Source organism: Mastomys coucha, unplaced genomic scaffold (genome assembly GCF_008632895.1).
Source record: "Mastomys coucha isolate ucsf_1 unplaced genomic scaffold, UCSF_Mcou_1 pScaffold14, whole genome shotgun sequence".
Classification (NCBI taxonomy): Eukaryota; Metazoa; Chordata; class Mammalia; order Rodentia; family Muridae; genus Mastomys; species Mastomys coucha.
The window spans coordinates 108284060-108297833 of record NW_022196896.1 but is presented as its reverse complement, the minus strand read 5'-3'; the positions used below and the strand labels follow the sequence as shown (position 1 = coordinate 108297833).

Genomic DNA, 13774 nt, shown 5'->3' with positions numbered 1-13774 from the left:
TGTGTTAATAGGGCCAAAATGATCTGCCATATTGACTGTACTCCACCACAGAGATTTCCTTTACAAATGCAGAGCGAGAAAACAATACAGTTACCTTTCATAACGTATCTCATTTTGTCTTCTCACACTGGCAATTGATACATATAATATAAAAGTAAATTAGACAGGTATTTGGAAAAATTAGAAACTTCATTCAAGCACCAGTTTCTATCTTAAGAGTGATTTAGTGTTAAAAGAAATCGTTCAATAGTGTATTTTGTAATTAGAATCACAAAAGGGAAGAAAATCTAAGGCTACTCAATTTTCGTATTAATTTGTATACTGACATTTCTGAGTAAGTAAATGGTCTAAAGTAAAAGAATGCATTTCTTTTCTACATAATTATCAACTATTACAGTAATTAAACAGGTTGATTGGAGGATCAAGAATTAAACATTTCTAAGAAGAAGTTATAACAGATACTGTATGAACTGTAGTCTTCCATGTTACAAATTTTATGAATACTTGCCAAAAATATAAACCATTCACACACTGGTTTCTTATTCCATTCATTCAAAAACCAGTATAACTTGCTAATGAGAAACTAAAAATAATCAAGCCACTAATCAATCTCTCCAAATAAAGCTTATGCACAACTCATACATGAACTTTAATATGTTTTACATGTAACCAACTAAGCATCTATAGAAGATGTTAGTACTTTACACTGGCTACAAGATGTGCAGCTCTAACAACTATAGAAGAGATGGGCAATTTCTGCCCAGCAATGGACAAATCTTAACAGTGCTTCACTGTTGCCAACTGGGCAAAGAACGCCTGGTACTCCTTCCTGATTTTTTTTTGGGTCAGTTTTCTCAACGTACAGCACTAAATTTTATGTATGAGATCTGTAACAACACTTAGAAGTCACTTGGTTTTCATGTCTAACTCTGTTTAGATTACCTACACCAAATTCACCAGAGAAACAGAAAATTCAGTGCAGTGTAGTGCTCCTTGTTGTAAGTTGTTCTTATGCTGAGAAACTAGGAATCTGTATCATTTTATAATAAAAAAACAAACAGAAAACTCTTGCTTTTTCTGACAAATAGTTTTGGTTTAAACTTGCTGTAATAATGTGCAGTCCCCAAGTGCAAAGATACTGCATTAGCATGATAGCCAAGAATAATAAAACAGAAAAGAAAAAAAAAGATGAAGCGCTGAACACTGTATAAGCAGTATTATTTTATAATCATGCAAGAACATTATCCAAATTTCACATTCCAATTTCTTTGAAAAATCAGGCCAAACTTTACCTACTAAAAACAAAAACTGATTTGGCATTTAAAATTCTGATAAAACTTTGTACAATTAAAACAAAACAAAACCCAAACTCTTTCAGTAATGAAAGCACTGGCCAGGCCCAAAAGAACCTCACCCTCGGAATCCAAGGTCATAGACTCCATCTAAAAACTACTCACCCTCGGAATCCAAGGTCATGGACTCCATCTAGAAACTACGTAGCCCTGGGTGGCCTGGAACTCACACACGCGATTCTTTCTCCTGAGCGCTGCTGGGATTAAAGGCATGTGCCACCATGCCCAGCTCTTCTTTGCTTTTTTGATTCAAAGTTTTACTCTAAAATCCAGGTTGGCTTTGAGCTCAAAGCAAGTCTCCTGTCTCAGATTCCTAAGTGTTGGGCATAAGGTGTGAGCCACCATAGTTAGCTCTTTCTCAGATTTCAGAAAGTTTACTTGGGTTAATATGATAAATTTGAAGGCATTAAGATACTATAATGTAAAAATTTAAAAAATTTCCAAATAGTTTTTTATAGCAAAAGCATACAAAGTTTATATTGGTAAGATTTCAGAATCTGAATGTCTGAACTTTAGACAACTTTTTCCCCACCACAGAGAAAAAAACAAAACTAAAAAAAAAAAAAAACCCCAAAACCCACACTTCCGCATGTTCCACATCAGTGCATCTGCGCTGTGGATGTGCTGGCAGGAGGGAGAACAGTAACAATGGACTGTCCCTGTCATCTACCCAGGACTGTACCTACAGAGCATGTGCAAATTGTTTTCCCTTCAGATGTTTTCACTACAACAGCATTGGACACGATCTCTCCTAAGGAGTGACCATAACAAAAAAGTTAAAGAAGATACCTGGTGGGGGGAAAAAAAAACCTGTTGGAAGGAGAAAGATGGAAAACAGTCTTTACCAATTTTCACTCCTAGGGCCAGGTGCTTTCTGCTCATTACCTCCAAGGACTTCCTACTATACCAAGAAAACATTCTGAAACATCTGAAAGAATAGTGAAGGGCAGAAGACTTGTCACAAGAATCTACTCAGCCAAGTATAATCTCCTTCTCATCTTCTTAACAGGAAGAGACAGTTTATATGCTTAAGGCCAACATATAGTTAGCTGTTTTGTGGAGGAGTCAAGAATGAATCTGAGAGAGTCCCTATATCTGCACTGTTTCTTCTGAACTCTGCTCCTGCTTCTTGTTTTCAAACAGCCAGAGTTCATGAAGCTTCAGAGAGCAAAAAAGGGGACTCTAAATCCTTGGAGGAAAGAAACAAATCACAACTATAAAAGTATATCTATGCATGCATACATACATACATAAACATGTCCAGTATTTAATATTCCCTTTGATCCATGGGCCTCAAAGTCTTTCTCACTATAGCACACTAGGGAGACACACTATGTTCACCTAGGGAGACAGAGAAAGCCCTGGATTCAACAACGTGAGTGGTCTAGATACTTGTGGTGCAGGTGAAGACTTGGGTCTGCTAGGAATAAAGGCACAAGGACAAATTTGTTCTGAGTGAGCCAGAGACACACCAAGAATTATTGGGATTTCTTGAAAAATGCAAACACTAACAGTCTAAAAAGAAGAAAACAAAACTTGAAGCCCTGACTCTCATAGCCACTGACCAATGTGTAGAGCTGGAGTGAAGCTATTTGACTTTCCAACAGGATTTCAACAAAGCTCTGGGACTCCATCTTTTTAAAACACCACAAGGTAGTGAAGCAAACAATAAAAGTATTTTAAGTGATTGGAAAAAAATTGCTTGTTTAAACAAGCTGAAGTGTAATTCTAATAATACTACTTGAAGATGTGCAAAAGTGAGGTATTATCTATGAATATACTAAAAAATCCAAAATCCAGCATTATCCAAAATTGGTAATAGAACACAGAATTCCTCACATGGGCCTAGAATCCACAGTGGGCAGGGAGGAGTACTGGGAGCTACTGCAGCACTGTCTACCTGCTTTATTAATTCACTCCTATCACTAGTATAGGCGGTTAAATTAAGACTGAAGACAAGTAGTATGCTTCAGTTTCAGATGCCATTCAGTCCAGCAGTCCCTTTAACATATTTCCAAGTGGAACCAAGCACTTAGAATAGGTCAGCAAAGCCTTTGAAAAAGTTGTTATATTTCCTATGTACAGACTAAGTATCTTCCATAACTGAAGGAAAGTTATAATCTTGTGAAATGTGAATTTTGGACAATAATTTCAAATTAAAAGAAAGCAAGCAAGCCATTTCAAACCATTGCATCTTAGAAAGAGACTAAAAGGAGCAAAGAAAAAGACAACACCACAGTCCACTAAATAAGGAGCCAAAACATATGCAACAAAGTGGCAAGGCCACTGCTGACTAATCACCTGCGGTTTTCATCCAGCACATCCAAGATCTGCTGGTAAGCCCTACGAGTAGAAGACTGGATAAGCGACAAAATGCCACGGGCAGAGGAAAGATTAGCTCCATCTTCAGGTAGCATATGGGGAGGACAGACCCGAGCCTGTGGTGGTGATGGTGTCACACTGTTCATATAAGCACAGCAAATGAAGAGAAAAACACTCAAGTCAGATTTTCACGAAACTTCAGCAGAGCAGTTTGTCATCTCTTTTCTTGCCCACATTTCCCACCTTTAATCTATTCCAAGAGAACAGTCAAACAGAAGGTGTTAAAAAATTGTTTTTAAAAAGCAGCTATGATGTAACACTTGTAGGTATGAAATTCTAAGTATCAATCTAAGTATCAATCTGAGCAGAAGGAACAACTTGAAGGGAAAGAATCCAGCAATGAATGTGCTCAGGGCTTGGTATGGAGAGAGGAGGCATTGTTTAGTCAGTGTTATACATACATGGCAATTCAGTAAAGCAAACGCTTATGAATCACATGACTTATGGATGACACAGTGAGATAATGAATTGTTATGCAAATATCAACAGCTACACACATGAATCCAGCATGATTCCATAAAGACACCATTTCAAATACTTTACAAAGACAACGGGGCAAAGCTGAGTTTATGAGAAATGAATTAAATGATAAACTAAAACCTTAGAAAACTGTAGTTACATTTTGACTGTTTAACTTAATTAGCTTAATTCCTGAAACATGAAACTTCCCACGTCTGAGAATACAGTGAAGGGAGACAGAGCATAAGTTATCACAATGGGAAATGAGCACCTATTTCTTAGTTTCTGAGTGAAAATAATGGTATTATTTCTTCATGCAAGAGCTGAGATTCACAAGTTCTTTTGGTGCACTGGCCACATTTAGATAAAGCTATTTGTACAGTTCTGGCCTAAATTCTTGGCATCTGTGTTGGTATCTTTAGAGAGCTGTTCAATATTGAAGCCTAAGACATTAACTGGCATATGGATGTGAGCCATGTCTTTATTACAGAAAGAAGACCATGACTCTGAGATGAAGGTTCAATATTCCAAGGAGCAAAGCATGAGGCTAATAGGTTTTAATTTTTGTTTTGCTTTTGAGACAGGGTCTCATTATGTAACCCTGGCTGGCCTCAAACTCACAGAGATCTACCTGCCTCTGCTTCAGCAGGAACTAAAAGCATGGACCACCATGGCTAGACTAATCTTACATTCTGTGTAAAATATTCAAAAGAAAAAAGCAGAACCTGATGAATAGTTGTATACATGGAAAATTTTCTATGTACCGTTTCTAATACACACTAGTCTAGAAACTAAAAAGTAGGAATTTTTTGGAAGGACAGTTACTGTCACTTAATAGCCTCAGTTTCAAAAATGAAACAAAATCTCTAACTCTATGAGTAACTTTTAGTGTCTTCATGATCTAAAGAGAAAGGTGCCATAAATATAAAAACTGTGCTTTCCAAAGACTACTTAGAAGAGAAAAATCTAAGCCAAATCTTGGCACGTACAGAAATTCTAAAACAAAGCCTAATGATGTCAAGACAAACTAAAGTTTTTAGATATAAGTTTAGAGACCGGCAATCTTCTGGAATATATATATATATATATATTTCCATACACACATGCACACATGTCAATATATAACCAAACATACATACCTACCTACCTACATACATACATATATACATACATATATAAAAAAGTTATTGTATAATCTGATACATAGGACTTGGCAAATTCTGTAATAAACACCCTAAATAAACTAGCTGGGGGCGGGAAGACCAAGAACAGCCAACAGTGAAAACAAGAGTGGCTGGAGTGCAGTCCAGTGTGGGCTTGCACTTACACATCCTTTAGACATGACAACGAAGACCTGAAGCATCTATGTGTGAGAAGGCAGGCTGAGCTCAAGCTTGTGATAGGTCACAAGGGACAGGATTGTAAACTTTTAAGTTCTGGGTCACTATTCACTAGCATCCTGGAGAGACTGGGGAGTGGGATAAGGGGTAAGATGAGGCTCACAGGGGAGAAACCCCTAGTCAAGTCACCTTTCCCCTTTGGAACTGAAATAAAGGGACAGATAGGCTGACGAAGATGGAAAGAGACCAAAACTGCAGTAAAGGGGGAAGGTAATTCCAATGCACACCACCTCCACTGGGCTACAGGTTTGGGAAAAATACACTTTCTATTAAAGCTACCAGCAAAACTGGTTAAATTTCATTAAGCAAGTTTTAAATTAGTACCGTTTCTTTGATTTTAAGGTTAACAAAGAACATTTTTGTGTATCATATTAACAAGTAACCTAACTTTAGAATGAGCAAATGATTCATTTTTAGTATTTTGAATCTTAAAGCAACAATATCAATGGATGGATTCCGAATTTATACTAAAGTTTAATGGGTTTTTGGTCCACTAAAATAGAAAAAAGTTATTTACTGTTTAAATTCAAAAGTAGGCTGGGGAACTGGTAGAGGACTTACTCAGCATGCCTGAAGTGAGCAGGTGGAAGGAATGGAAGGAGGGAGGAAAAGAAAAAGCAAGAAATGAAAGGAGAAAGAATCTCCAAACACACACAGGAAATGAAGTGGTCACCTCATAAAATAAACATAAACTAGCTTCAGATAAATGACAAAGAATACTCAAGATAGAATGAACAGAAGGTTGGATTCTAAAATAATCTATGGTATTCGTTATATTCCTAATGATGAATTTTAATGCATACCAGGAGAATCAATAAATAAAAATAAATTTAAAATTAAAAAAAATCTATGTATCTCTTCAAATTCTAAGATTCTATGATCATATGAAATGTTGATTAGTCATAAACAAGAAAAATCTTGGGTTGGCGAGATGGCTTAGCGGGTAAGAGCACTGACTGTTCTTCCAAAGATTCTGAGTTTGGATCCCAGCAACCACATGGTGGCTCACAACCACCCATAATGAGATCGGATGCCCTCTTCTGGTGCGTCTGAAGACAGCTACAGTGAATTACGCTGGAGTGAGAGGGACCGGAGTTCAATTCCCAGCAACCACACACATGATGGCTCACGGCCATCTGTACAGCTACAGCGTACTCGTACACATAAAATAAATAAAATAAATATTTAAAAAAAAGAAAAATCTTCTATCATCCTTAACCCTTAACATAATAGAAATATTTATATAGAATACTAAAAAATGATATTAAATCCTGCAAAACAAAAATACCTTTAAAAAATTTCCCCCAGCACCAGGGGTAAAACCCAGGGGACTAAACATGCCAAGCAAGTCCATCTTCTACCGAGCTGCAGCCCCCAGATCATGACATCAAGTCATTATCAGTATCAATACTATTAAAGATATTTGATCAAATAAAAAATTAAAGTTTCAAAGATTGGTAAGAAATTTAACTTTTCTTTCATCTACATAGCAGTACTCTAAATACAGCAAAAACAGAACAGGGTTACCTGTAAGCTGATTAATTATATTGCAAGGTGACAAAATTATCTTAATTAGAGACAATAATTTAGTAATTTTTATTTAAATTGGGAAAATAATTTAGCAACTTTAGTACTCCTGTATACATTTTAACCAATAAATTTCACTGAAAAAAAAAAAAACAACAAAGAAAAACAATGTAAGCACTCTAACAGAAGTCAAGTCCTCGGTTGGGAGTCAACAGTGGAAGGAGAGAGTGTCTGGCCTCTCACCTTTGTCTGCTCACTACCAAACCAAGGCTTAGTTACCTACTTGTTTCTGTTATTTAATTTGGGCAAGTCAACTACTGTAAAATATAAAAACATAATGCAAGGCTCTGAGAGTAGGTGTTTAATTAGAGATGGTCTTATATACAATTTAATAAAAAGGCACTGATAAAAACTGTTATAAAACAGCAAAATGTTTAGTGTTTTGATTAAGTTTACCAACTTCTGCAGAAAAACTCATGCTTACCATGCATTTCATTAGCAACAGTTGTGCCTCAGCTCACAGACGCCTCCACATAAGGTTACAGAAGCAATGGCTAGTCAAATCACAACTCAATGGAAGTCAGTGACCGGCACAAGCTATTAAGAGCAAAGTTCAAAGGATCTTGGAGAGCTCTTTCCCGACTTTCATAAGAATGAAAGTTCTCAAACTGTGAGCTTAATGCCTTTGCTGAGAACTAGCCTCTGAAAAAGCAGCAAACAAAGAAAACAAAAAGCCAAAAAATTTTTTTTTGCGAAAACCAAACTCTTTCTCTGGGACATTTATATGTTTATGTATATTTGCCCCTGGGACAATGTCTCAGCATACAATCCTGGCTAACCTGAAACTAGCTATGTATATCAAGGTTAGCCATCAGAGATCTACGTTTATCTGCTGGATTAAATGTGTGTTCACCACACCTGGCCACTCTGGGACCCTAAATATTAGAGAGAACTGTAATTTGCTGTCTAGAACTGAGGCAATTTATTGAGTCCAAGTAGCACAGTAACAGCCACTAGTGTGGTTTTGAGCTGTTTGGGAACAGCATTCACTGTTCACTCGCGCTGTGCGTGTGCACGTGCGTGTGTGTGCGTGCGTGTGTGTGCGTGCGTGTGCGTGTGTGTGTGTGTGTGTGTGTGTGTGTGTGCATGTGCATGTGTGTGTGTGTGCATGTGTGTGTATGTGCGTGCACTGCAGGCTGAGTGCTGAACCCAGAGCCTTGCATATGCTGCTTCAAATTTTACACTTCCAAAATGTTCCACTGTCAGGAGTGGGCAGTCATTTTCATACCCTGTTTGTCATATTTATAGAAAACAAGGATTTAGTGATCTCAGAAGATGGCTCCAAACATAATTTTCTACAGGGAAACAAAACAAAACAAAACCAACTTCAATGACAAACCACACTTAAGACTCCACTTTTCTCTGGATTAAAATTAAACAAGAAAAAATGCTGAATGTAAAAATAAGATCTGGATTGCTGACCCTTGCTAAGTGTAACCTGCAAGAACTCAGAGGCCAACCAAAGCAAATACAGAAAACGAGAAAGGATTTGGTCTCTGTGTGCAGAACCATTTCATTTTCCTTCCATCTAGATCTCAAACCATATAAAACTTCCTTGGTTGCTCCACCAGCCCCATTTAATAAAGTACATACTGACAGTTTGAGAAATCCTGAAGAAGTACTAGAACAGGCTGTTAGGGTATTATATGTCAGTTACACGGTAACATGGGTTAGTAATAACATGAGCCTGCAGAATTAAAGCAACCCTACTTGGGAAAAGTAGAGCAGATAAAATCTTACGTGTACTCCGGTGCAGAGATCGATGACTGGAACCTTGAAATTTTATTTCTTGGGGCAGAATCTGATCTGTGCCACCTTAAATAATAATTATGCTTCTTTTACATATTCAGCTTTTTTTTATAACAAATAAAATGCTACATGATTTTACTGTCACAATTCATTTTTGTGCCAACAGGTGACAACAATCAACCTCATTGCCTCTTTAAAGTAATTAAGAAAAAAAAGGCCCAAGTCCCTGCTCATTTGTACTTCTCTTCTGGAGCTGTGACAAACTAGAGTGGAGGCAGACAACAGTTCATGCATTATGGTCCATAATCAGTCTAAAAATCAGAAAGCTTTCAATGGAAATTCAATTATAAATTATAAAATTAACAATGGTAGGAGAATGGGCAAACCTTTATTAATATCAAGATCTTTCTTATTAGATATCTAGAAACCACCAGGAAGGCAACATAAAGACAACGAGAAAACCCTGTGCTCATCAGTCTCTGGGGTTAAGAACTCACACAGCCTTTTCCGTTGCCTCCTCCATCCCGCTTCAGCCATCAATACCACCTACTTTGTGAAAAGGTGATACAATACTGAAGTAACCATGCTTTCATTTTAATAATACAACAGGTCAATTATGGGCCTAAACAGAAAGTCAGAACTGAGATAGCAGGAAAGCCTACTAGAAGATTCTGCTGCCTCACAAACTACACAGTACAAGTAGAAAATATTGAATTAGAGCTGTGTTTTACCCACGTTAGCCATAAGACTACACAGTGGAGTCTTTTTTACTGTTCATATGTCTGGGAACAGTTTTAGAAAATCAAGTTTCATAGGTTTGTTGACATCTAGCATCTAGAAACCTTAGGAAAACATACATTCAATCATTAAAAAACAATCAGGTTGATAATGGTTGAAACTTTCAGACAGTCTTTCATGTAGGAGACATATATTTATTTTAACCCAATTTCTTCCTATGTGATTGTTCAGAATAACTGCAGCTACTGTGAGAGACTCTCCACACAATCAAAGCCCTCACAGCTTTCCCTTGTACCCAACATAAGAGAATGGAGTTTCAACAAAGCAAGCAAAAATGTACATTAGAGATATAACCTCACTGATTGGTTACAGATGCCAGTGAATGTGCTCATTAGGCTTCTTTCAAAGCGAAGACAAAAAGAGTCTTCTCTCCACTCTTGAGTAGTCACACCTGCTGCCATGAGAGCCCATTCTGCACCGATGTACTCTATAGCCAGGCCTAAACTACAATTTAATATGGACCCTGTAAGAATGATAGCTGCACTGTGCTCTTGTTACTTCATAAATTCTCAAAGGAGACTGTCATCTCCTGATGTTTTTGAATTCCCAGAGAAGCTAACATGTTTGATATCACAAAGAGTTTTCAATGAATTCATGAAAACTGACCAAAAGTGAATGAGAAAGAATATTCACTTTACATAAAAGTGCTAGACATACAGAAGAGAAACACAGGACTGAAAAACTCTCACAATGAACAAAATCGCCAGATTTTATGACTACAGAAAGTACAAGTACAAAGTGATTTCCAGCACTGTAAAACACATTTTAAAAACTTTGAGAATTATTTAGAAGAGATATGTACAGACAAGATACAGAAGAAAATCTAGAATGATACAATGCCAGTTTCTACTCACATGGAATCGTTTCTGACCAACTGTCCATTCTGGCGAACAGCATTTTCACTCATAGAACGCTCTCTTTTTAGCCTGCCAACTGCTCGGATCTGTTAAGGTACAAGCAAACCGAAGGAACGGGATTAAATAGCTTAGAGGCTATTTTGCATAAAAAACACAAAGGACCCCATCCAAGGCTAATCACAAAACTATAAGGAGCTAAGAAAAGCAAACCCAGAAGCAAAGCCTGTTCATTATGGATAGGTAAGACTTGTTAATTTTTCTCCCTCCTCCTGTGTGTGTGTGTGTGTGTGTGTGTGTGTGTGTGTGTGTGTGTGTGTAGATCAGTCCTGGATCCTGTGTTCTCCCTCCATTGCGTGCGTGTGTGTGTGTAGATCAGTCCTGAGCCCCGTGGTTCAAACTCAGGTGCTCATGCATGCACAGTAGGCTCTTTACTAAGGAGTCAGCCCCCCAGCCACAGGTCCCATACTCATTATAATGCTCATAAACTTAGGAGTGTCTGTTTCTAAATAAAACCTGTTCTAGTTTCTTTTCAAGTAAATATCAATCTTGATTAGTAAAACTGTCTTTTCCTCTCTATAGTAACTTTTCTATAGAAAACTATAGAAACAAACTATAGAAATCTATAGAAGACTTTTCCAGGATACAGCTAATTATGGGATGCTCATCAAGTACCTTATACAGAATGGCATAATATTTTGCATATCTTTCTCTACATCTCTATACTTATGATATATATTATTAGTATATAAGGATGTAAATGGTGTGTAAATAGGTATGACACCTTACTGTTTAAGGAATAATGACAAGAAAAACATCTGTATTTAGTTACAGACATAGCCATTCAAGGTCAGACTACATAGTATACACAGTCAGGGCACAAGGAAACAACAAGGAAGAACTGGGTGTTAAAGCAACACTGAAGGGAAGCCTGTCTGGTAACATAGACATTAGCCTGGGGCCTCCTCCAAGAACCTTTTAAAGTTAACCCAAGGATATGAAAAATGTTAACATCCCATGATCAAGTCTATTTTATTCATATATATAGTGAGTACTACTGTGTTGGTAGATAAGGATATGACTGGTACCTGCCTGCCTACCTTCCTGCCTGCTGTAGCAGCCATGGCTTCTTTCTTTAAAGTAGAATAGCTTTTCCACATGGCAGCATGGAAAGGAAAAATTCCTTAGCTAAAGGCTACTTCCAGGAAGCCGGGCCACAAGTTATTGTGTCTAGCTGTACAGCAGACAAGACTAGACAGAAGATGCACACATGTATTAAAAGTCCCCTATAATGTATTTAAACTCAGTTATACATGATTATTCTCAAACAACAAAAAGCCCTTTTATACCTTGTTTGCTGTTCTGTAGACTTATAAGTTCATCACTACTTTAAAATCTCCATTTTTTTTTAAACAGTAGTTTACTATTTTAAAAGTTTGTACAAGTGATGTAGCAGTCATACGTTAAGAAAAACAGACAACCCAATTGAGGACCCCTCAGTCCCACTTGGGAGAAAGAAGAAAGCTATCTCAAGTGGGGAGGGAGGGAGGGACCAGGGAGGGAAAGTGGATACAAATGGGAGGGGGGGGGAGTGGGGTAGGGCAGAGGGGAACCTGATCTGGTATTCGGTGAGGGAAAAGGACTGAAGCCCTGAGGGCCAGCAGAAAGAAAAGAAACAGGCAACCTAGGGAGATAGGAGGTTGGGGGACCATCCAGAATGCACCAGAGACCTGGGAGGTGAGAGACTCTCAGGACTCAAAGGGAGGGATCTTAGATGAAATGCCCTACAGTAGGGAGAGGGAATTTATAGAGCCCACCTCCATCAGGAAGTATGGGATGTGGAGCAGTTGAGGGGTAGACAGGGGGGATAAAATATGGAGTGTAAAAATAATAAATTAATTAATTAAAAAGATTGTGAAGAAAAACAGTCAATACAGTTAACAGTAATGACAAAATTCTGTACATAAAAAAAGACATTTATCCCACACTCCCTTTTAAGGGTTTTTGTTTGTTTTATGATAATATAGCCCAAGTTGGCCTGGAATTTGTGACCTTCCTGCTTCAGACTGTGAAATGCTAGAGTTATAGGTGTGTATTACCCACTCCAGGCATAATTCTTGATCCCCCCAGGGACTTTGACTACAGCAAAAGGGAAATGGAGGAGGTAGCACAGACAGAACAATTGGACTAGACACCTTCCCCAATCCAAACATGATCAATTCTCAAAACTTAGAGTAACTAACAATAGAGAGAACAGCCATGACAATGGTTAAGGTTACCAGATAGAAACAGGAACAATGTGTCACCGTTGCCTATGACAAAAAGGGTAAGTTGCCATCTGATGCCAACTTGATACATGCTAGAGCTTTTTCAGAAGAAGAGGAAACCTCAATCCCCTACCAGACTGCCCTATGGTGCATTTTCTTGACTGATGGTCACTGTGGGCAGTGCCAACTATGGGCTGCTGTGTGGATACTACAAGAAAGCAGCTAAGTGAGCCTTGGACAGCAAGCCAGTTATCAGCACACCTCCATGGCCTTCATATTAGCTCCTGTCAAATCCTGATCTGATCTCTTCAATGATGGACTCTTATATGGGATTGTGAATGAAAAAGCCTTTTACTCCCCAAGTTGGTTTTGATCATGGTGTTTCATTATGGCAAGAGAAATTCTTGGAGCAGGGTATGATATGATAACTAAACAACGAATGTGAGTGTACACCAATGCCATCCATGTTTATATGTGTACATTATAAAACCACAAAGACTGTTCTTTTTAAAATTTGCTCTTTTCTACTTCTGTACTTCCAGCTCCTCTTTCCATGGAGAGAAACTCAATATCCATGAGTTTTCCGATTTTTGTTTAAGCTACTGCAGGACATACTGGAGCATGTACCGAGTACCGGGAGTCTTCTGCCACACACTCGTCTACTCCAGTCACATCCAAAATATCGGGGATAAAATCCTGATTAAGGATAAGAGGCAATAAGGATCCAAAAGGAGTTCTGTGCCTCCTGGATATTCAGACAGTCGCTGGTATCTCCTAACTCAGACGTGTGCCAGATCAGTCTTTCCAATCGTCAACACACCCTCATAATTAGGCATAAAGGTACCCCAAGAAATGATCCGTAAATGGCTAAGATTGGACATTGTTTCCTGGCCAACACAATGTTACCAACCTATCCTAGTTTAATA

General features: G+C 38.0%; 1 protein-coding gene across 1 annotated transcript in view; it reads right to left on the bottom strand.

The window, feature by feature from the left end:
• The window catches only part of Mff (mitochondrial fission factor), a 34009-nt gene that overhangs the window by 10257 nt on the left and 9978 nt on the right, over positions 1-13774 (bottom strand). Inside the window, exons 4-7 of the mRNA XM_031368997.1 lie at positions 10582-10670; positions 8921-8995; positions 3654-3812; positions 95-127 (exon numbers count right to left, since the gene is read on the bottom strand). Coding sequence (XP_031224857.1) covers positions 95-127; positions 3654-3812; positions 8921-8995; positions 10582-10670 — 356 coding nt within the window. The remainder of the gene's footprint in view (positions 1-94; positions 128-3653; positions 3813-8920; positions 8996-10581; positions 10671-13774) is intronic.